Here is a 24,811-nt window from a genome sequence, read left to right as displayed (position 1 = left end):
AACAAGGCAGCACTTTTTATAGCCAGCTTAACTTTGAGACTTTGAACATAGCCCCCTCTGAAGCAGGATATGGGTTCAGCATGCATTATTATGATGTTCCAGCAAGTTAAAATAAACAAAGCCAGTTATGACACCAAAAACTTGAACTGTAGGCTCCACAAATGTCTGCATAATAACACCTTCATCTTGCTTCATAGTGCACCCCTCATATTACATTTCTCTAAAGTCCACTTTTATTGAGCAACTCAGTTCTGGCTTAAGCCAGATGCAGGCAGGTCAATTCTCTACTTAACTGAAAAAATATGAAGACAACTCGTGTCTATACTGACTCTAAATTTTAAGACTTAGGAAAATTGTCATAGAATCTGCAGCTTTTAAACTCAAGCATGGAGTTAAGTGTATAAAGTGACTGATGGATTTAATGTGCTGAATGTTCTTGCATTTCTTGATAAGTTTCTGTATGTGTGGAAGACTTCATGCTAAATTTTGTGACTACAAAAAGGCTAGATAATTCAGCTAGCTAATAACTCAAATTGTGTCTTAAAAGTGTAATATTAAGTGAGAAATACAAAATTGAGTAAATGACATACTAAACTGACTAATACAAGTTCTACTGAGGGACTGAAAAGTGTTAAGTTAGATAAAAAATAATGTTATTTAAGAGTTGCAGAATTCAAAGTTCTTGCAAAATAGAAAGAAAAGCCTTGTCAACGGCAGCAATTTTATCTTTTTATAGAAAAGTTTCCCACATCAATGTGATCTATAAAATGGGTTGTTAACACTTGCATCATTGCCCTGAAAAGTAGGTTCCCTCACGGCTGTGGGTTTGAAGATGCCTTTTGATTTTGTCAGAGCGGCTGAAGCACTTGCCACACACAGGGCAACTGTACGGCTTCTCGCCTGTATGGATCCTCATGTGGACCTTGAGATGAGCCATCTGTGTGAATCCCTTTCCACAAATCTGGCAGCGGAAGGGTTTCTCTCCCGTGTGGCTCCGCTGGTGCTCCTGAAGTCTACCGGAGGAGCTGCAGCATTTTCCGCATACTCCACAGCGGTAAGGCTTTTCCCGAGTGTGTACCTGTACGTGCACATGCAAATGGCCAATGTGACTAAATGCCTCACCACAAACCTTGCAGCAAAAAGATGACATGTGGCCCTGTAACGGGGATTTTTGATGGGGGCAGTCTACAGCATTGGCTGTTTGCCCACGCATGACAGCAGCCTGTACTCTGTTAGCTCCATTTACAGTTCCCTTAGCACCAAGCATCTGTCCACCGTTCTCTACCCCAGTTATATCAATATTGTTCTCATTTGAGCAATTTGGGTTGACCGGTGCAAGAGGCTGGGCTCCACTGTTGGATGAAGTGGAGCCCCTGTGGCCACCTCCAGTCTCTGCCTTCACATGCCTTGACGCGCCTCGAGATGCAGGGTCCCTTTCCCTGTTCTCCACACCTTGACTTTGAGGGAGGCTGGATGTGTGGGGGCCATCTTGGGGGTATTCATTTGCAACACGTGGAGGACTGAACATATTCTCTGATGTGCTACAAGAGCCATGACCCCGAATCTGATCATCTCCTTGGTTAACGCGCAGATCTCTTTTGTCCTTGATCTGAATAGGAATACGCTCTTCATGCCCCATACTTGGACTCCACTCACGACGTGGATGCTCACCATCCTCTTCCTCCAACAGCCCCATGGACGGACGATCTGAGATAAGAATGGCAGAAAATTATCAGCTGAAAACAATGACAATATTGCAGAAAATAAAACTTTACCATTATTTGGATTTTGAAAGTTTAATCATTATATTTTACATTTGAAAATTCAAAAGATGGGTCCTTAATTAAGCTGTACTCTGAGACAAAGTGAAAAGATTATAAAGTTACAGCAGAGACTCTAGAAATGGTAAGAGTCTAAAACTAATAAAAATGTTAACAGAAACATTTTTAATGTGGTAATTATGGATAGCTACTCAAACTCATAAAATCATCAATTGTTTAACTAGGCATGCTTCTATCTGAAATGGTCAAAGTATAATCTCAACTGACACCAAGACAAGCAGGGAGATTTGGTGAATCTGTGTAAACTTTAAGCAACTAAATTCATCTTAACACAATAGCTAATGTTAATGATTCATAATTCTACAATATATGATAAAACAATGACATGCATAGGAAAACTGCAAGCTGAGAAGCCAAAGTTCTCCAAAAAGAACACTGGTGTCTTTCCGCAGTTTACTGAAAATGAACGAAAAGGGTTCAGACTGTTCAGGCTCAGTGTTTTACTGCTTATGGAACAGGACGGCTTCCCAACACTGATGGACAAATGATTTATTAATAACATGAGGAAATTCTAAAGGAAAGTGCCTAGATATCATGTTCACATCTGCCCACAAAGTAAACTAGGTGGATCGTGCAGCAAAATAGAGAATTTGGCACCATTCGTATTATAAATGATAGGCTAAAAAATTATAAAGTTAATGTTTTGAAAAGACGTAGTCAAAGTCTTGATGTTTATACTGCTAAAATGTTCTGCAGGGTCCTTAAATTAGTTTGAGGAAACCTAACATTCCCAAGGTGAAGCAGTTTAGTTACCAGAATCATAAAGTGAGATTTCCTGCTGTGAAAGGATATCTCACAAAATACTATCAAAGTCTGCTTAAATTTCACTGTACTACAAACAGATATGCAACAACTGGCTACATTTACATACGATTTACCAAGTCTACTGTTTAACAGACTTCCTGGTTACTTTTAAGATTTGGTGACTTGAGTAACTTGCACCGAAATAAATCAAATTACAGACGTTTCATAAACATTGAATCACTGCTGTATGATAGGGAAGCCATAATTCAAGATTCAACACAACACACAATTCAACACCTTTAAATAATAATGATGTGTATTACATATATACATCTGAACTGAAATAACCCAAGCATGCCTGGAGGATCTTCAAGAAAGTCAAAGAAAAACATTACTGACACATAATTTGTATGTCTCTTCAGTTGATTATCACAAGTGTGTCCTTCACAGATTAATTATAAACTCGAACAATCTAAACGATTATATGCGAAGAAAGAACTCGTATATGGACCAGTAATAATCGACGCTAACTGGAATCTGGGCAACTGGCTAGCAGGCTAGCTAACGAACAAAGGTCGCTAGCATACTAGCCGCTTCATAACAGCAGCAGCTAATGTAAACTATCTTGCCAAAGACCATTGTTAACTTCTTTAAGAGTGATGCAACATTATTCCGTTGCTATTTTTATGTCACTACATTTGTCCCGCTTGTCACAATCCTGATTTTAGCTAGCGCTGTCACACAGAGAGATGACAAACACTGCAATGCAGGGACATTACTACACCGTTAGCTTTTGGGGGAGCTAACCTGGCCATATTTCAATTCCAGCTTCTCGGAGCCTGCGTCTCAGATGGTCGTTCTCCCGCTCCCTGATCGCTATCTCCTCCTGGTACTCCAAAATAGTATCCTCGACAGACTTGTAAATCTCCTGCGCAGCTAGCATGAGACGTTCAGTCAAAAAGACGTTTAAGAATTGTAGTTTGGTCATTTTCTTGAGTTGCACGGTGCTCTTGCTAATATCCTCCAAAATGGACCAAAAAGATGCTCAACCCAGTCACGTGACTAGGTTCTTCTTCTGCTTCTTGCCTTCTTCTTCTTCTTCTTCTTCTTTCTTCTTTCTTCTTCTTCTTTTCTAGAAAGACTCTTCCGTCTACAGCCTGGAAGACCAAGTTACGCCCATTTTTTCACCCTCTACACATCTACACAACTTTAAGCATAACAACATGCAGAAAATACTCGGATGTTGAGATGTGAAGGGCATGATATGACAAAAGTAGATGGATGTAATGTGAAAAGATAGTTGTGGTGATTCTATTGAGGTAAATTAAGGAGGGTATACAGGTATACACACACACACACACACACACACACACACATCTATCTATCTATCTATCTATTCTCTCTCTCTCTATATATATATATATATATATATATATATATATATATTTTTTTTTTTTTTTTTTTTTGTTTTGTTTTTTTTTTTTTTGTTTTTTTTGTTTTTTTTCTGCCACTTATCCAATTGGTTCAAGGGGGCAGTTGCCTAAGCAGGCCTAAGCCACCTCATCTGGCCCCTCTAGGTGCAGAGGAGCAGCTGACTGAGCTTCTCATTCTATCTCTAAGAGAAAGCCCGGCCACCCCGTCTCTTACATTTTCATACAATAATGACTTCTAGTTCAATAATACTGAGAGGATTTTGACTTATTTCTGACCACATAACTCATAATTACAAAAGTTATTATGTCATGATTAGGATCTCTGATCTTGTACTAATGCAGTCTGCAGCAAACATACCCCAATGCTTACAAAAAATGTCCAAAGAAATGTGCCACAAAATAGTATTTAGTTTATTGGCTCCTACTTCATTAATTGTTATTAAAACCATATCAGTCACATAGGGAATAATCAATTCCTCTGCTTTAGTGTGAGGCGTTTAAACCAGGAAACTGCAAACTACTTCAAAGTTGAGCATTTGATGAGACAGATGCTGCTTTAGTTAAACAACTATGCTACAGTTAGTCATTTGTTTCTAAACTAATCAACAGGACTTTCTCCATGTTCAGGATGAAAAGATCCAAAATGGGGTTGTAACTTGTTTGGCATCATACTGTCAGATGCTGATATTTTGAGACATATCCACACCATGACCATTATCATAACTTGACCATTATCTGGTCAAGCCTAGGGCGATATATGCTTCATCATATTTTCTTTTTCCTTTGTCCTTTTTTTAAATGCATGTTGTTAGGTCATCGTCCTTCAAGGCTCCTTTTAGGCTAGCAACATATGTTTTTTTTTTTTTTTATATATATAAATATGGTCTAAAGTGTCATCTGCATTAACAATTATGTGATACATTAAATTTAGTTGTTCTGATTATCATAATCTACACTATCACTCTTTTTCTTTTTTAGTTGCCCAGACTTTAACTTAGATTAAAACACTTTTGTTTACTATAGACAATTCCATCTTAGTTTCAAATAAACAGCACTGACATTTGTCATTTGTGCAGTGATATATTTTTAAACCAAAAATGATGCAGCAGAAGTCTGAAGTTAAAGGTGTTTATTGAAATTGTCATTAGAGGGCGCCGGTGTTTTTTCCTTAGAACTTTATTGTTCGGTGCTGTGTTAACAGCCTTAAATGTAACAAATACTCACAATTTGGGACCAAGAGAAATTATTCTACTCATGAAAGAAGTTGTAAAGGGTTTCCAAAAGTTTTTTCTTATTTCTTTCCTTTTTGTTTTCTTTCATCTTTTTCATTTTATCCCTCGCCTGTCGTCTGAGAGGGCCACCGTTTTTTGAAGAGGATACTGGTAAGATTTGAGAGAACCAGCAGGAACTGTGACTGGACAAGGTCGCAGGGCTGCAGGAGATTTAGGCTATTATCCAGGGATACTCTGCTTTTAAAACATTTATTTAAGTAGACTTGCATTAAAAAAATCTAAATTTGCATATGTGAAAACCCTGCATGTATATATATATTTTTTTCTTTTTATATTCATCTCACCCATCAACGTTAATGTGCGCCTTGGTGCGCTCAGCGGACCAACGCACGTCTCCTCTCTGTCACATAATGTGGATTACTTTGGCGTTGATTCTGGCGGCTGTCAGCCCCGGTGGGAGCTTGGGATGTCAGTTACCCCACGACTGGAGACCGCAGACAGAAGCGTGCCGAGCTGAACTTGCGGAGATCATCGTCTTCGCCAAGGTGTTGGCGCTGCACAAGGAGTCGTACAGTGTGTATAACTACCTGCCGTGGCAGCACGACACCGATCTGCTCTTCTCTGCAGAGATCGAGCTGTTGTGCGATCAGGCGTGGGGCAGCATGCTGGAGGTCCCCGCTGGATCCAGGTTTAATGTCAGCGGCCTGGGTTACCTGCCGTGTTTTTCCTACAGCGTCACCAAAAACAACAACTACTACTTCTTTCTAAGGTGAACAACCTCTAACCGACGTTCTCTGTTTGTATGTTGAGCCATTTAATACACTCATGGTTGCAAAGATTTTACTGCACCCAAAGGATATGATGAGTCACAGTAACACACACAAAGTTTAGCAAAACAACTTATTTACATAAAAAACAAAAGCAAAACAAAAAAAGAAAAGGAAAGAAAAATTATATTACTGAAGTTTCAAGCAGGTCATTTGGTTGCAACCACTGATCTAAACAAAGTTTCAAAGCATGTTTCTGTTACTATCCTAATACCTGATATGATGTGCATGGATGACCAGCTTGCACCTTCTTCCAGATGTGGCTTCTGCTCTCCTAAAGCTGTTGTGTCACAATGCTGTTGTTTCATGTAACTTATTTATTCGGATTTGAAATGCAATTGAACTTCTGTGTCAGGATCTGAAACTGCCTTTGAATATTTGAGACAAGATTATTGTTTTATATTACTGCCAATGCAAAGATAATTTGTCTGCAGCTCAGAGCTTCTTTGACTTTTGAATATTGAAACCAGATGAGAAAGGTGCATTATAATTGTGTAACTGTGTCAAACAATGAATTGAAAAAGATCCTGAACAGTAGAGTAGTAAAGCTTGATGAACAATTAGAAGCATCATACTTGTTTTTACTGAGTAATATGGATTTAATATATTTAATTACTTCAAAGTGAGCTCTGTTTTCTGTTATCTGATATGGAATTTGGCAGCACAACACCCAAAAATTCACACAGCGTTACATCAGTGGATTTGAAGAAATGAGATACAACTCAGTAACCACATCCCAATCTGTGGTTCTTTGTTCACTCCAGCCTCTGCATCATAACTATTACTGATAAGTTTTGAGTTGTTGTGGATGCTTAGCAACACCAACCCCCAGAAACTAGTCAAAACTGAAAACATTTCATTGCAGTCTCCAGATTACATTTATTTTGTTATAAACGCCCCTAAAACATCTCCTTACACTAAAAATGGCTTTCCAATCAATAATAAGCACAAGCTCCCTGCACAGGATGCACAGGAATCCTAAAATGCATCTAAGGATCTCCCTCAGGACCTCTAAATAAGACAGATTGAATGTCCGGCTTTAGCCATATGTTTCACTGCTTCTTTTTCAGTCCTTCAAACTTCTCTGTCAAAGAAAAAGCAACCAAAACAGAAGATTATAGGACATTAAATATGTACATTGACTGCAGTGCAAAATAGTGGATTATACTAGTTTTAGTTTATTTTTTTCTTTGTAGACCCTTGACAAGTTTCTCTATATTCACAAGTCCATGCACCTCATTTAGTTATTGTGATTACATCTAACCTTTGACCTCTTCTGATGGAGCCAAACCTCAGCTCGCTTCTTGCTTTTCATGCACACACATATACAACACACATAACCCTCTGACAAGGACAGCCAGACTTTAGATGTCCCTGGAGGTCTACAAGATGGAATCCAGATGTATGCCAAAAGGTTTCCCAAAGATATGAAGCATGCACTATAATTCCTTTTGGGCTTGTAATTTGCATGCCTTTGTAGATTGCATAAAAATAGATCACAGTTTGCTAACAATTTGCAGAGATAGTTATCCTCAAAAACATTTTTTTACTTGATATATGCCTCCCAATTTATTACACAGTATGCTAAATCCCTACAAGCTTAATGAAACAGTATTTTGGTTTAAAAAGCTTTAAGTGGGTCTGTTTTCTTCAGTTTGAACAGTCATGATTGCAATTCAGTGCTACACATTTTCTTCGTGTGCATATTTACATCTCTGTTGACTTTGTTCATTGTTTTTTACATGCTAATATGTCCCCTTTCTGCACATGCAGGATGGATGAGAACTATAACATTGTCCCACATGGAGTTAACTTTCAAGACCCAATCTTCCCTGACACTGCAGAAAACCATCGCATGTTTGCAAGTCTCTTCCAGTTCTCCAACTGCACACCTGGAACTCAAGTCCACAGTTTTACTCCGGAGTGGGAGGCTCAAGAGGACAGCAGGGTGCGTAGCCACATGAACCACCAACATAGATCTGGTGTTGAAAAAAATGTTGACTTCAAAAATTTCTTTTGAAGTTCTCCGTGTTAGACAGTTGGTGAAAGTTACAGTTTCATGGTGGCTTCACACACAAAAGAGTTCAATAAGTTCTTAAAGCCAGACGTAATGCAGTACACACGAAAGGATTTGGTATTACATCCTGTTGTTTTCAAAGAGATGTTGCAAAGAAGTTGGCAAGTTAATATGTCTTTAATGCCTGAGAAACCATAAGCACATTTTCTGAGGTTTGGCTGGTCAAAGAACTCTTTATATATATATATATATATATATATATATATATATATATATATAAAGAGTCACTAACAGAACCACCAAGGGAATCAAAGTCAGGGAGAGTGGATGTATTCATTTAAGTTCATCATATAAGTTATTTCTCACAAAGTAATTCCTGCTGTAGATTTCATACAACATGCATATAATGATTTAAGAGAGTTAAACTATGATGACTATATTGTGAAACTATTTTTCAAAGACTCACTAGTACTTTGTCTCTTCTAATGAATCTTATTAAGATCTGTTTCAGCCCTTTTCTGTCTGTTTCCAGTAATTTACTGATTACTCATGAAAACAAAAACCTTTAAAGTGTAAAAAGAATGAAAACATCGATTTGTGTTTCTTTTATAGCAAACCCTTTGAGCCAAGCTAATGATTATGTTTATAAAGCAACATCTCACACTGCTGCCTTACATCATCCTCGTGATGGAACATCCTCTTTGCAAAATAAAAATCAGACTTTGTTTTTACAGGCAATCCGGGCAATCATTACTAGGACAATTAACCTGGCCTCCCACAAGCTCATACCATACACATCACTGTGTGTATACATCATACACTGTAAACCAAATTAAGTCTAATGATGTGAAGTCATCGTAAGATTTAACATCAAACTGTATCAGTAACATAATTTTAATAGTCAGGGTTTTTTTTTAAATAATACAAAAATATTAGCTTAGATGGGCTACAAAAATATTGGACTAACACAATGTAAATCCTACCCCTCATATGTTTTTTCCTAATTTGAACACATCTAGGTCTTCTATTTAGTTCCTCCAACCAAAGATGTGAGCAGAAAAGACAAATACAGACATGAGGAGAAAGGAGTCAAGATGACAGACCTTTAACAAAATGAGCTATCTTTGCTTCAAAGCATCCTTTCAAACAGAAGTCAACTTTAAGTCGTGTATGGCACAACTCCATCATTTAATCATTTTTGGTTGCAACCTACCTCTTAATTTTTTCTTTCGGATGAGCCTTTAAATCTGTTTGTAATAAAGTAACTATTTAATTTTACTTCACTTTACAAGTTAAGATTACCATGCCATGCCCTCTGCAGATGTTATGGGTGCCAAAGAAACTCATGCAGAGGATACACCTTTGTATCCCCACTTTAATCTACCACGACAAGTCTCCTCTTTCCTCGAACTTCCCTTCTCCAAGTGCTTTTTAGGATTTTGCACAATATTTAGAATATTTTGCTATGAGCAATATTTGGGTCACGAGCAGGGTGACAAAGAAGCAAGGAGACAAGGAGGCTGAGATTAGAGGAGTGAGATAAGCTTTTATTTCATCATCCATGTTATGAAGATTACAGCTTCAAGCTAACTGAACTCAGGGCTTTAGATACCTGTCTATTTTTGCTTAAAAAGACACCAAACATATTTTCTCTGAGATGAAAAATTGCGTATTAAAAATGCATCATTGCTACAGTATTAGATTCAGATAATACATCATTTGGAAGTCCTGCTGATGTGTGAGGAATGCTGGAAATGTAGAAGATAATGTGCCACCTTAAGGTTTGCGTTGAGCTGCACTACAGAAAAAATGAATACTCATCAAAGCTGTAGCTTATTTCATTTAACAGAAGTAGAAATTACTTTTTGGTTTGCTAAATTAACTTTTTTTTTTAATTTTGTATTTCTTGCAGGCAACCTTTTTTCTCTGTTTCATGAATTGGTTATAATTGGTTCTCATTCTTCCTTGTGCACTTTATTTATGTGCTGTATATCCTTGCATTCTTGAGTAATTCAGCTGTGATTTTACACATATTGTGCAAGAGGCTCATTAACTGTTTGATAATCTGTCTGAGGGCCATTGAACAAGACTCTTAACCCCCCCTGACTGCTCCCCGGACGCCAAAACAGCCTGCTCTTTGGTACATATGGAGGTGGGTTATATGCAGAGATAAAGCCCCCCCCCCCCAATTATTATTATTATTATTATTATTGCTATTATTATAAGAAAATGTAGCTGAAATATGCTCACAGATATTTGATATTTGTCAGTCAGTCTTATGCCCACTTCAATTCAGTTGAGTCTGACAATCAGCACAGCTTCTGGTCCAATTCAGAACTGAATGCACACTTGTGTGAAAGTCATTTGTGGCACCACAAAACACTAATGTGGCATTTTACACTTTCTCCTTTTTAAAAAGAAATGTTTAGCTTCTAAACATCATTCTTTCCACTTTAAAGTTTCATGCTTCCCGCAGAAATACCTCTGAGCACATGGCAAAAGAATCCACAGGTAATTTTACAACAAGTAATGAACTGACCAATGATGTGGGTCGGCAGCACATTTTTAACATTTCCTCTAAACCCTCAGCAGTTATTATCTGATGGCAGAGAATTTACATAAGTTCTCCCGCTGGCCAATGTGAAAGCATTAGAGTCTGCAGAGGAAATCCACTCTGGCACAGCAGCACACAGTTGGAGGCATCTGGAGTTAATTTTTTTTATTCTTTTTAACCCACTAGAGGTTCAGACCTTTGGATTGCCTGTCACAGGTTCACAGGCATGTTGGGTTTCATCTCACAGCAGTGTCTCCCTGAAACAGGGAGAGTATGTTGTGTTATCATTTTTCTACCTTGGTTTGATCTCAGTCGCTACTTTGAGCTAAACATGTTTTGTCTCTGGCCTTTTTTTCTGTAAAATCAGTGTTGCATACAAAGCAGGGCCTGTAGCGCCAGCAGTAAAGGTCAAAACATAAAAATGATTCAGTATGTATTTAGGATTTTTTTCCATTCCTTTCTCTCCCTTTTTTTCAACAAGCATCCAAAACAAACTCTTTATTTTTGTCTCATTCATACACAAACAGTGGGATTTTCTGGATGACTTACAAGCTGTTGATCTTGGTTCTCAGCCCAAAGAGTGTGCCAACAGCAGTCTTGCTTGTGACTTATCCAGAGGAAATCCAGTATCAAAAGCAGCAGATTTGTCTGGTGCAACATCATAAAAATATTAAATCCCACACCAATATTTTTGTATGAAATATTATGGGCTAAATTTCCAAATGCTGATATTCTTTTTCCCTTATTTCTGTTTAAGATTTTTGGACTCTTTAGCTGACAAGAAAGGGGGATGATAAAAACCCAGACCAGGATTAAAACCTAGGTTGGCTGTAGCCTCTGTACAAGAGGTGGCTACTCAACTAGTCAAGCTAAACATCACCCAGTGTTGCCATTCTATGACCTAAAACATGCAGTTAATCTAAAAGAGCGCAGAGACAGCTGTAGTACAGAAACTTCCTATTTTTAACCCATGTTGCATTAGTACATCAAATACTAACTCCTAACACTAACTTGGAAACCTTAATCCAAAGCTGACCTGCTGAAATTGGGGAAAACTATGGCTTTTCTGCATTGCCAAAGCCCAACTTTATTCCACCTGAATTGCAGCGAACCACAGAGTCCACCATTCCCCCTCTATGGCCTGGAGATGGAGGAGACAACATTAAAAAAGGGCAAGCGGAGTGAGCTGCATGCTAAGCTACAAGCTAACCCACACAGACCGGCTCCTCACCAATGCCAGGTCTCTCGCTAACAAACTGGACGAAATTTGTCCGTGGATTGTCTCATGTAACACTGACAGCTGTGTAGCAATCTTCACTAAAACCTGGCTGGACAACAATAGCGGTGGAGCTAGCAGGGCACTCTATTCTGTGTCCATCAGACTGCAGCTTTGAGAAAGTCCAAAGGTTTGGCACTGTGTGTTCACAACTTGTGGTGTACAGCTATGAACATTATTAGAAACTCGTGCTCCCCCAACCTGGAATATCTGGCAATGAAGTGCAGACTGTTTAAACTGGTTAGAGAACTCAGATCAGTCATGGTTATGGCGGCCTACATACCACCGCAAGCTAATGCTAAGTTAGCGCTGGAGGAGTTGTACTGCCTGATCACTGGGCAGATGAACGCTAACCCAGAGGCGGCTATGATCGTGGTTGGGGACTTTAACCACGTGAAATTAAAATATGTCCTCCCCAAAGTCCACAAATTCATAAATTTTTTGACAAGAGACTTTAATTGGGCCAGGTGTACTGTAACATTCCAGAAGCATACACGGCTGCAGCAGCTCCTCACCTCTGGATGTCAGATCATATTTCTATGGAGTTGATCCCTGCCTACAAACCTCTGATCTGCAGGACCAAACCCACCAGAACCACTCAGGTTTGGACTGAGGAGGCTGCTTTGAACACACAGACTGGGGTGTGTTCAAAGATGACGTTGATCTAGAGGAATACACAACACCTGTGCTGTCCTATGTTCACTTCTGGATTGAAGTCCTCCATCATTGTGCCTGTCCCCAAAAAAACAACCATTACCTACCTCAGTAATTACTGCCCCAGCGCTCTCACCCCAGTCATCATGAAGTGTTTCATGCGGATGCTTCTGAAGCACATCAAGGATGCAGCCTGCAATTTGCCTACAGGGAGAACTGTTCTACGGAGGATGCTATCTCGATAGCACTTCACAAGGCCCTGACTCACCTGCAGCTTCCCAACACTTATGTTAGGATGCTGTTTTCTATTCTTCAGTCTCCAGCCTGGATTAGATGTCATGGTAGCGAAAACTAGGATAAAGGCTTCAACACCCCCATAAAACTGCTGTAGTATATACTACAAGGCTGTGGGGGGCGCTACGATAATTCAAGAGTGTCTTTGGTCACATCATCCGTCCTGTCTCCTATGGTTTTTCTGCTGTCATGTGGTTCCTGAGTTTCTTGTTTTTTTTGGTTCGTGGAATGAACCCTTTTACCTACATTCTGTCTTCTGCCTCTCTGCTGTGCATTTGGGTCCATATTTCCGCCAAACATCATTACTGTTATATTTCAATTTTGTTATTATGAATGCTTAAGCCGAGAGACTCCTCAAAATGTCATTATGCCCACCCCACCCCAGACACACACACACATAAAATGCTCATAAACCCCATTTCAGTTATATGGGCTGAGATCATATGCCATTAAAAAAAACACCATCACATCAATGTATTTTTACATAGCAAGTAGTTGTTTTCTGCTTTCTACAGGTTTAAAATTTGACCTTGTAAAATAACAGTAAAGCTGTTCTAACTATAGCTTTTGGATTAGAAGGTGTAAGCTGAATGGTTTAATTAACACATTTCTTCTCCTGTTGCTTTGAAACACCAACATATGGACATTATTTATTGAAACATATATGGCAGGTCCTAAAGGTATAGTAGTGTTTAGTGACAAAATTTGTTCATAGATGCAGGTTTTCACATAGTTACTCTAGAACAGTGGTTCCCAAACTTTTTCTGAAGGGCCCCCTTTTCATTGACAAAAATAATGTCAAGCCCCCACCCACCCAATTCTATTATGATACGTATGCCAGTGCTTACAAAGAAACACACAGAAATGTGTTACAAAACAGTCTTTAGTTTATTGGCTGCTACTTCATTAATTATAGTTAAAACCGTGTCAGAAGTAGAGGGAATGATAATTCCTCTGCTATAGTGTGAGGCATTTTTAAACCAGGAAATTGCAAACTACTTCAGGTGAGTTGAGTTTTCGATGAGACAGATGCTCCTTTAGTAAAACAAATCTGCATTATATATAACAGTTGAGTCATTTATTTCTGAAGTAATCAACAGCATTTTCTCTGTGTTCAGGGACCCCCAAAGGGATGTTATAACTTGTTTGGCTTCATACTGTCAAATGCTGATATTTTGAAACACACCACACTGTGGTCTGTCTTCATTATCCATCATTGACCATTACCTGGTAAAGCCTAGGGCGAGATCATTTGGTCTTTTTCTTTTTTTCACTTTAACAAATTTTTCCACATTTTGCCAGCAGTGCAAACACTACAAACTTTATTTAGCCTAGCTAGCTGTGTCTCCCCTGGTACACCCCCCAGTTTGGAAACCACTGCTCTGGAGGTTGTGATGCATCTAACAAATACTGCAGAAGTATAAAATAAAATAATATCTGTCAGTTAAGTGTATCCTGATGTTAGTTAGGACTATCCTCTGTAACACTATAAAAAAAAATGTAAAAAAAAAACACCAAATTAGCATTGCAATGTTTACATGGGTCACAATTTGTCCCACTTTTGGCTTGCATTCACTTGATCAAAGACTCATTGTGCTCTTATTATGCTCTTTCAATATTCTAAACATAAGTGCTGTCAAAGCTTGGGTAAGCAATCCTGTTGTTTTTTTTTTTTTTTTTCTCCTCTTAGTTGTTGTGTTCAACGGTGCAGAAGGCTCTGTTTGAGGAGGAAGAGAGGGTGAGGACTCTCTCCCAAAAAGTGCGTTCCCTGGAAAAAGCCAATGGTCACCTGAGGGAGAAGGTGAAGACCCTAAAACGCCAGCTACGGCAAGCCCAACGAGGAACAAAGGAGCAACAGACCCTCAGTCTCAAACAGCTCTATGAGTCAAGGACGCCCCAAACTCACCCTGATCAGGAAACTACCCAAGATCATAAAAACCCTCCACTCAAACAGGCCAAATTAAAAATCTAACTGGTTTGTTTTTGTCATCTGTCAAGGCAAACCAATACTTTTCCCTCATGGTGCATACAGAGGCAGATAAATAGATAGAGAGGGAAAAGTTGGTTGAAAACAGCGACGGCAGAAACAACTAACAATTTCGATTCATTCAAACATTATTCATGTCTTCATTGCTTAAACATTTTTTTATATATATATATATAAAATGCTATTTCTTTACGTGCTGGACACACCATGCATCATATGAATGTTTGTTTCTTTAAAAATAATATTCTTAGATGCTCCAGATCAAACTTTGTCATTTGGGGCTCAACATTTAGACAGCATGTCAGTTTATTCTAATCTGCCCCCATTTCTAGATTTAATAGAACACAAATAATATAGCCTATTCTTAATTAAATGTGTTTGGCATTATTAATTTTAGATGATCAAAAACATCTGATGTCTAAAACTGTAGGCTAGAATAAGTGTCCCTGTTTAAGTAAAGGATAATGCCCGACTTCGTGGAGGCGTGATCCATCTGACATGAAGCGTCCATTAATTTATGATAATGGCCACCTCGGAGGGCATTATCCCGTTTATACCATGGTCCATTAAGAAAGAAAAAACTATTAAATAAATTATTAAGTTTTTCACAAGAAGGCTGAGTGGACTATTTCGTTGTGACACGTTGCCAAGGTAACCGGCTCTGACACAGAACCTGCAGCTCAGTCATCCGCAGTTATGTTACATGACACAAACATTTCAGAGGGCAGGTGCAGCTCTTACAGTTTGTGTGTGTCCAGAGGATGATGAGACATTTTGTTTCAAACATTTAAAGTCCACAGATTTCTACATCATTCAATAAGCCTGTAGGCTGCTCTGATCTGGCGTGTCTGCAGCCCAGCGTCTGAGTTCCTGTTGTCACGGTTACCAACTACTGTTTAGTCAGCGCAATAATTTACAGCAATAAGTCTATTTGACCGGGACTTCTTTCATAGGTGTCCATTATCACTTTTTAATGGACACCCTCGAGCCAATCAGACTCGAGTATTCACCCAGACCATGGTATAAGTGGAAGTAATTATCCTCTATGAACACAAGAATTTAGACGAAAAGGTGCAAAGGAGATGTGGAAGCACTGAGGGTGCAGTCATGTCAGATCGTCATGTTAAATCTAAGATGCAGAACAATGTCACTTTTCAAACACGTTCTAAGGGATTATTTTATATTTACCCAAACAACAGGCAAAATAAGTAAATAGAATATGTTTGGTTGCATCATTCCAAAAGGGTATTTAAGCATGAAACCTTTTTATAATTTTTGCCATGTGCCAGCTTCATTTATTCTTCACCAGTAACACATTTACTGATATTTACACTTCTTCACAAATCTCACAAGTGCTCCCTTTACTCTGACTAAATGAGTATTCAACTCTGCAGTTGCAGAAATGTGCTCGTTTCATTATGTGTAAGCAATTAAAAAAAAAAGGACAAAAGTGCTTTTTACACCATGCTTGGTGGCACTGTGTTGTGCAAAACAGATTTTCTTGAGTATATAGTGTTTTTGCTGACTGTACATTGATGGGAAAATGCCACATATTTGTAATTTCCCCTTTTTTAGATGGTTTTACTGGGATAAATTATTCAAACACTTCCTTTGCAGATTAGGATTTTTTATTATTTTATTTTATGAAATGTGAAATTTGGCAACTTACACATACATCACACTCACTCAGTATTAAACTCCAGTCAATCCTTTTGTCATAAAAGTGCATATTTTCCAAGTTCTTCTGTATGTGATTTGTTTTGATCACAAGGTCTTTTTTTGTATGTGAATATGAGGTGCTGAGCACCCATTAAGTTGAGCCAGTGAAGCTGGCAGGGTAAGATTGGACTTTTTCTGTGTCAGAAAGGAACAGAAACCTTATGTTATCATTCTGCTTTCCATAAAGTATATTAACCATTTTCCTGTAGCATTATAATGTTTGTCATATTTACAAAACCATTTTTTAAATAAATTCAATGTTTTCACACTTTTTTTTAATTGTCCCTTTATTCTGCATATTTCACTGGGTTCTGTTACATTTTAATAACATTTAGACTTTGTTAACAGATCCTGTTACACATCAATCCACAAAACTATTTTTATATAAATCATCAGTCAATCAGCATAAGATCTATTTTGCACAAGCCTTTAACTACACTAAAACAGTTATAATCCATGAAAATGTAAGATTTGCAAACTGGATGAATAAGATTTATGTCTAAGGCTGCATCTTCTTCCCTCACTGAGTTCTCTAGACTAGGATAGAAAAGGGTTTTATACAGTATTGTAAATCAGCTGTTATTCTTTGGTCTGACAGTCCAATAAAGTCCAGTGCAGTTTGATACTCCAAAATCTATAGCAATGATATTTTAAGATAAATTTGTCTGGAGATGTGTGTATCCAAACAGCTGAACAAAGGGACCATTGAGAGAGCTGTTATGCAGAAGGGTGATGTGTTCAATTGAAAGCTACAGCCATAAGTTGTAATGTTTCATGAACCCATCTATTCAAGTCAGAAATGATTAATGCTTCCTGGTATGCACAGCAAGTGTGATTCAGTGCTAATAAATCAGAAGTTTCCAAATGAGTGGTACAATGTCAGAGGCAACATTAATCACGAAAATAAACTGGCCTTATGTTGACCTGCTTCTCAAGAGCTGTGGTTCAGTTTAGATCTAGTGTTCTTCAGGAGTATAAAATTGTTTCAGATGCAAATCATTTTGGCACATGAAAATTTCAACACATTTTCCAGGAGACCTGAACCAGATTTCTTCCATATGGTTCTGTTGTAAAAAAGCTGAGAATGACAGGCAGGCTTTGTATGACGAGAGACAAAAAAGAGAAAAAAATACATTTCAAGCATGTTGAAAATGGGTGCTGTACTGCAAAAATAAAGTTGGGTCCTGAAATAAGAAAAAATGTTGCAGAAAACAACCTCATCCTGTTTGTTGGCTCTTTCTTCTCCCCATGAAACCTTTGCATCAGACAACGTCGCCTGCAGCCAACTGTCAGGATCCCATGGAGCTGTGCCAAAGATGATATACACACACTGCTTTCTCAACATAAACCGCTGCACACGGCCAAGCTGCAAAACAGATGTCAAACAATGTGGCTACACAGAGGTGGTCCCTCGGCGGAGACCTGTGGACATGATTTGTTTATCAAACATCATATCTGTTGATGTTTTTTTTTTTGTCAAATGTTCTTACTTTGTCCTGCTGAGCTTGTTAATTTCTCTTGTATTGATAATCCTTGGGTATCTGGTGGGTTATTCATTACATCATTTCCCATTTCAGTTCACAGGACAAGATTCTGACCCAGACTTTTCTTGTTAATGTTACTGTTATACTTCTGCCTGGTGTTGGCATTCAGACAGATCACATTCAGCTGTCACTTGTCTGAATGATATTTTTCCCATTTTCTGTATTTAGGTAAAAACAACAAACAAACAAGATCTAATTAAAGTTCTAAATGAAAGTTAATTTATTGTGGAGCATGTGTATGATAATGGCATTTGTAATATAATGTTTCTGATTTGTTGAGAACACTGTCCACTAATTTAGTCGAAGCCTCTAATGTTGCTCTAATAATAAAGCTGAATAATAAAAATAAAGAAAAAGAAGAAGATTTTTGTGGACGTCATTTGTGGACTTTTAGAAATAAAAATCAGAATTTCTTGAGGTTAAATTATATTATTAGCACCATTTACCCATTCTGACCCATAGAATGCTGTTCAAATGCCCACTGAACCTTTATTGCCACAAATACGAAGCAGAAACTGTTTGGAAGGTTAAACCTAATAATTACTGTAAACCACAAGTATGTTAAAGGAAGTTAAAGCAGGAAAACTGGAGAAAATTTAAAGTTGTCTGCACTTAAATGGTGCAATTTTAGCTTATCTGGGTTTTACTAAGTGCTTTATAATGTCTTTCTCATTCTACCATTTACACATGCATTTATACAGAGCTTATTTTCATTTTGTACAATCAGTGTTGTCTTTGGAAACCGTGTCTGGCCCAAGGACACTTTCTCACATGGAAGGGCTTTCGGATTTTTGGACCATCTTTCTGAGCTCCAGCAGCCTCCACTGGCAAATGACAACAATATGAATCAAAACAATACTAAATGTGTAATAAAGATTCATGTCTTGAACCTTCTTAGATTGTCTTCAACAACTCATACGCTCTCAGACTTGTCAACCAAATCAGTCAGCTGTAACTGTATTTAGGGCTGATAATCACTTCATGGTGGAATTATTTTAAATAAAGGGACCATTTAATCAGAGGGAGCTTATTTAAGTAATTTACACCATAACAACTTGGAAAGCCATGATATCTAAGCCACAACTACACTGCATCCGCAAGTCAATGTTTGAGTTAGTATATCAAAGCATGTTGGCGTAGTAATTAAAAACGTAAATTAAATAGAAATTTTGTCTTGGTAAAAAAGTTTGGGGATCACATAAATCAGTGGGAGTTGACCGGATCCTATGAACACATAAACATCCAGGTCTGAAAAATGAAGCCCATTCAAACATCCTGCATGATCCTACATCTTTTAATAGTTTTGCTTTGAAATACATTTGCAGAGCTACTTGCTAGTTTTATATCTTCATTGATCCAGCATGCATTAATGGGGTTCTCAGGCTTATCCACAACATCCTCATAATATTTGCTTTCAAATGAACAAAAAGTTAATGGCCAAAATGCTTGTTTGACACTCATAGAGTCAAAATAAAATTAACCAATAGATGGCAAGATTTTGGCGGTGTCCATCTCTTTTAGACTCCCACTATGAACAGCTTTTAAGGCTATTTATCCTTTATCTGAGACATCTCAGTCCAGATTAAAATAGTGGACCCACTGCTCAGCCATTGAAAACTGAAACACTCAGACATGCAATATTATGAACATTCAGCCACGTGTAAGCCAGATATTCTGTCCTTCAGACTGCAGCTTCCTCACTGTGTTGTCTCTCTGGCTGGCTGTACATCACCCAGCACCTCAGCAATTACGCCTTTGATCTTAGTGGAAATGTTTCCTCATCATCGCTTTACAGCTGGCCAGCTGTGTGCGGGTGATTCTTCACTGTTGTCTGTCCACTTCTGTTTCAGTAAAAACGACTGATGTGTGTATTTGCACTCAGAAGCTGCTCCAGCCTAACATCTTAATACAATGCGTTTTGCCTCAGTCTTTAAACTCTGAGAGGAACTAAATGCAGTTCAAGCATCTTGGCAAGTCAAAAAGAATGTTTGTTGTTTGTTTGTTTAGCTTTTTTTTTTTACTTTAAGGCCACAGTAATTATTATAGCTCCAAATAAATCTGCTTGGCCCAGTTATAGCTCATTGAAAAGTCAAGGTTCACACTTCTGAATGAAGTTTCCATTGTTTTTACCCCAACTTTAATGTAGCTGGATGATCTGTGTTTCTTACTTTCTACAGCTACTGCTGTCTTTCCCTCCCTTTCCCTCCTCCTGCCATTCTTAACCCCCTTTTCTCTCCTGTAATTATTCCTTTCTTTGTCTGGGTTGCTGACAAGGCTCATAAGAGTTCAAGCTCACATGTTAGTTGTTAGTGCTGCCAATCTGTTTTTATATCTAGAGCTTTCTCTTGAGGAGGTTTAGGTTTATACTTCGCATTTTCCATCCCGGATGTTTATTGCGTTTCAAGTGATTGCTTAGGAGATGAGGTTTATTTTGTGCACTGTCTGCACTTGAGGTTTTTAGTGTGCATAGTTTTCAGAGAAAAGTATAACACACTTGGATGACTGTTGTTCTTTGTAAACTGACACTAGATGTTACCATTTGGATCTTTGGTTTTTGTTTGCATGCCGCATATGAGTATGTGTACGTTGGAGTTTTCTTTAGAGCTCAAGGGTTCAGATTTCATGTGGGGCTGAAGTTTCATTAGCTGAGCTGTGAATGAATAGTGATGAGAAGAAGAGGTATACAGCTGCTTTGGACTCCAAAGCATGCATAGCATCAGGTGATGAGAAAGGAGCATGGGGCAGGGATGGATCTGGTTCGGTCCAGGACACAAACATATTTTTTACAAAGAGTTCACAGATTCACAAAAAGGTCATGGTCAAAGGTACCACTTAAACTTGTGGTGAACAATGCAACTTCAGTCTTCTCACTAATAGGGCATGTTAGATCTAATTAAATTAGCAGCTCTTATAAAAAACACTTCTTACATCTTGGTATGAGCCTATTCTGTAAAACAACCATCTGAAGATAAATTATACACAGATAAAATGACTCTAAAATTACAGCTGGCATGGCATTTGTGTACACTGTAAACAGAGGATGTGTGGGTTTTCTATGGAAAACACTGAAAAATGTTCTCGGTCATTTTTCAAGATGATTTTGGTAATAAGGAAAATTAATTTAGACCAGAAAACCAGACTGACTGCTTTTACACTTACAGGCATTGCTGTTTAAATAAAGACTTTGAATGCCAAGACATACAAAAATGGCTAGTTGAAAAGTTTAGCATGTAATCATAGTCATTCATATGGACTCATTTTCAGCTACACTGACTCCCAAAGTGGTCTGAAGCAACCCAGAATTCCACTGTGCTTTGGTAAAAATGCAGTGTTGTGATGTGCATCTCCATCTAAGCTGTTCTTCTCTTTTTTCCCTCTCTCTTCAGTTTTCTTTTCATCTGCTGTCATCTTTAAGTCAGGGCAAGTATTAAATGTGTTACTAATGCAAGTTAGACACATGTCAAGTTTCTGGCACTGTTTGACCCTAATTGCAGACTGAATTTTCCAAAAGTGGAAAATGAGTGGTTGTCCACATTCTGCCAGATACTCTCCATCTCTCATTCTTCATCCTACCCTTCATCCTGTGTATTATTATTACTGTGGTTTGCAAAGTCATGCAGGACTTTGAGGGACTGGAACTTTTCACAAACTAATGTGCTTTGCTTTCAAGACCTATAGTTATTACGTTACTTACTTTACTTATATTGCCTTACTTACTCAGTAACACCCACAGAACTCAGTCCAGGTCTTTAAGAAACATCACACACAGGTTTACCAGCTGTTAACCATGAGTCTTTTCCCACTCATTTCTGATAAAGTAAATGCTTAAAAACTGCACGTCACTCCTCTCTAAGGCATAAAGAGGGCGATGATCTCACTTTGTAGTTAAGTCTGTTGCCCTCTTCTGTGCTCCAGCACCTCAGGGACTGTGACTCATTCAGATTAAAACAACCTGGGTTTGTTTCTACAACAACGCATGGATACGGAGCGAAGGAGGAATGGAACTGGAACATATTTGGACATAAATGGCTTTTGTCTGTTTTTTCCTGTTTTGGGCCAAAGAAAATATTTGGCACAAATCCTTGTGGTTATTTGACCCTTTATTCCAAGCAAATGTGCAAGTGAGATGTTTGGAAATGATGTAAGTGATTAGCTTATGATGGAAATGTGTGTTTCTGTGTTTAGTTGCTTTTTTTTTGTTTTTATATCATGAAAACTGCCCTGAAGCAAACCATATGGTTAGTCTCTGCTTTATAGATGGATGAGTTGACCTTTTCTGTACAGTCAGTGTGTGTTTGAGAGAGAAAGGAAGACTGTGGTGTATCAAGGACTAAAAATTTGCTAAATTGTGTAAATCATTTTCAAAATATTCAATTTTTAAATGTTTTCTTTTTATTTTCAAAATGTATTCTTTGTATTTTAGCTGTAGTACATAATATGGCAAAAAAACATGAGCTATACTGAACCTGCAGAATAAGAACAAGGTTTATTGTTGTCTTGTGTTTCCATGAGATTAAACAGCCCATCTATCATCTATTGGAACATTTGTCAACACCACAAAGGATGTTGGAACCACAGAAGTTCTTCTTTTCTTTTTTTTTTGCACTCACATTTTTGTAAACATTTGTGCTGAGTTCAGCAACTGACTAAAGACGTTTGTGTCTGATACTTAAAAGATGGCTTGGAGCCAAATACATAATAATATGGGATAGTTATAGGACAGCCCTTTTTTACAATTTTATTTTGTTTTTAACTTTGTTTTGTTTTTCAGAACGCAGACAGTCTAAGCACAATTTTTTAGAAGGCAGGTGTCACACATTACTGATCCTGTAAGGCTTCACTGTGTTGGCTCAAAAAGGCATAATGTCTCAGAATTTATATGTCTCACTGGTTACAAATTTGATTAACTAGTCGACTTTGACTTCATATTACATGCATCTTTATGCATAAACTCAAATGTGTTTTCTAAAGAATGAAAACAATAAGTATAATGTATAAAATAAGTACCGTACATGTGCAGCACTGCATGCGCACACGTGGTCTTCCTGATCCCGCTGGCATGTTTCCCAGAATTTAGGCATTTTTAATTCTGTATATTTCCCAGTGTTTTCCATTTCTCTTTTCATTTTCCCAATGTCCTCATGGAAAAACAGGTTCACTGTGTATTTATTTGATTTTTCTTACTGGAAACTGTAAAAAGGAAAAAAGGTTCAAATAACTAGTAAAAACCTCTCAGCACCAGTGACTGCACACATGCTGATGGACGGCATAGACATAAAAGGTACACAAACCTACTGAAAGCACTGACATATTTTTGCACAATAACTTCCTGCTGACAGATGTGAGGACAGAGTGAGCGTTTTGCTTCCCGTCTACTCAACATTGATTATTTCAACCCCATATTTAACACTCTAATATACCTGAAAATTCAATGAGTAACTTTAAATACAATCTCAATTTTAAAAAAGATGTTTGTGTTTTTTTTTCCCCATGTGAGTGGCATATAAAATCACACAGTGGTAGCTTGTCTGTCATTTGTAGAGAACCAGAATATCTAATCAGTTATCTGCACAATTACTGAAGAGTAACTTAATGCTTAAACATACAGTAGGTCACCTTGGAGTAGCAGCACAGTATCACACCCTCATTTGTCAGTAATGATGTGAAAGGTAGCTAATTTAAAAACCTTCATCTAAAAGACGACTTAAAGTAGGTATTTACAGTTTGATGATTCTTTTGGTACAAATTTCCAGCAGGTGTTCATGATTTTGTGCCTCATCCAGCTTCATAAATCTCTGCAGACTTCCTCATCAGCAATATGCCTTCAGTGCTTCTATAAGGTTTAAATTGCCATCATCTCTGAGACAAATCAACTTGCAAGTGGTGAGGCTGGATCTGTCATCATGGTTGTTGTTTTGGCTCAACATCATCTCTGTATCAAGTCTCAGTTTTACTTTCCATGCAGGCATGGTGAAACCAAATTCTTAGAAGGGAATGTAGACATATACCAAGCTGCTGCTGTTAATTATTTAGAAAATTTACACCCATGCATAAATGATATCATTGTGTGGGGTTATTGTTATCTGGTACCATGCTTTATTTGTACGGTTTAACACAGTGCACAATGTCTTGCAGCCTTGTTCATGCCTCAGTTTAACTTTTCCACTATTCCTCATCCTAATACGGCCTGCATCTTTCAGCATGTTCCACCTTGTAATCTACATAAATTTCCTGTCATTATTTTTGAACCAGTCCCTTGTTTTTGACTCAACCACATCATTTTTATTCTATCCACTGTCTCCTGAATGAAGGCAACCACCAGACTCTACTCTTGCGCTCTGCTCTGTTCTTCCTCAGAAGCCAAACCACAAGCCTTAATTACCCAGCATTCCTAGGAGAACAAAAAAGGGCTTCAGGCAGCAGAATATAAAATTAACCCCCATGACAAACTTTATTAGCCACAAAAACTCATTTCATGAGATAAACTGCTGCAGAATTTTAACAGTGAGAAAAGTATTTTTCCTATTGTTGCAAGTTTAAGACGAGCAGCTCAGAACTTTACGCTGGTTAAGAAAAATATGAGGAATGTTATTTTTTTTTAAAGCAAATGTTGCTAAATGTGCACGACATGAACGATAGGTGGAAAAATGCTGTTGTTTTTTATGTACAAATGACCTCAAACAGCCCAC

The 24,811-nt window shown here is 38.0% G+C and overlaps 2 protein-coding genes across 3 annotated transcripts; one reads left to right on the top strand and one right to left on the bottom strand.

Moving 5' to 3' along the window:
* Positions 1 to 336: 336 nt before the first annotated feature.
* Positions 337 to 3,686, bottom strand: LOC121636533 (zinc finger protein with KRAB and SCAN domains 1-like). The gene is made up of 2 exons (XM_041980086.1): positions 3,393 to 3,686; positions 337 to 1,707 (listed from the first exon to the last, which is right to left on the bottom strand). The coding sequence occupies exons 1-2, from the start codon at positions 3,571 to 3,573 to the stop codon at positions 788 to 790; spliced, it is 1,101 nt and encodes a 366-aa protein (XP_041836020.1). The 5' UTR covers positions 3,574 to 3,686; the 3' UTR covers positions 337 to 787.
* A 1,519-nt stretch (positions 3,687 to 5,205) lies between these two features.
* ccdc3b (coiled-coil domain containing 3b) lies at positions 5,206 to 15,489 on the top strand. 2 transcript variants are annotated; one of them, XM_041980088.1, is made up of 4 exons: positions 5,206 to 5,400; positions 5,629 to 6,019; positions 7,851 to 8,025; positions 14,563 to 15,489. In XM_041980088.1, exons 2-4 carry the CDS (start codon positions 5,661 to 5,663, stop codon positions 14,842 to 14,844), a joined length of 816 nt encoding a protein of 271 aa, XP_041836022.1. In that variant the 5' UTR covers positions 5,206 to 5,400; positions 5,629 to 5,660; the 3' UTR covers positions 14,845 to 15,489. The 2 variants fall into 2 exon arrangements, with proteins under 2 accessions (XP_041836022.1, XP_041836021.1); XM_041980087.1 differs by lacking the exon at positions 5,206 to 5,400 and having other exon boundaries at positions 5,407 to 6,019.
* Positions 15,490 to 24,811: the final 9,322 nt, after the last annotated feature.

The sequence above is a fragment of the Melanotaenia boesemani genome, chromosome 3, assembly GCF_017639745.1.
Source record: "Melanotaenia boesemani isolate fMelBoe1 chromosome 3, fMelBoe1.pri, whole genome shotgun sequence".
NCBI classification, from domain to species: Eukaryota; Metazoa; Chordata; class Actinopteri; order Atheriniformes; family Melanotaeniidae; genus Melanotaenia; species Melanotaenia boesemani.
Note: the sequence above shows the minus strand (reverse complement) of the source record. Positions and strands in the feature narration are given on the sequence as shown.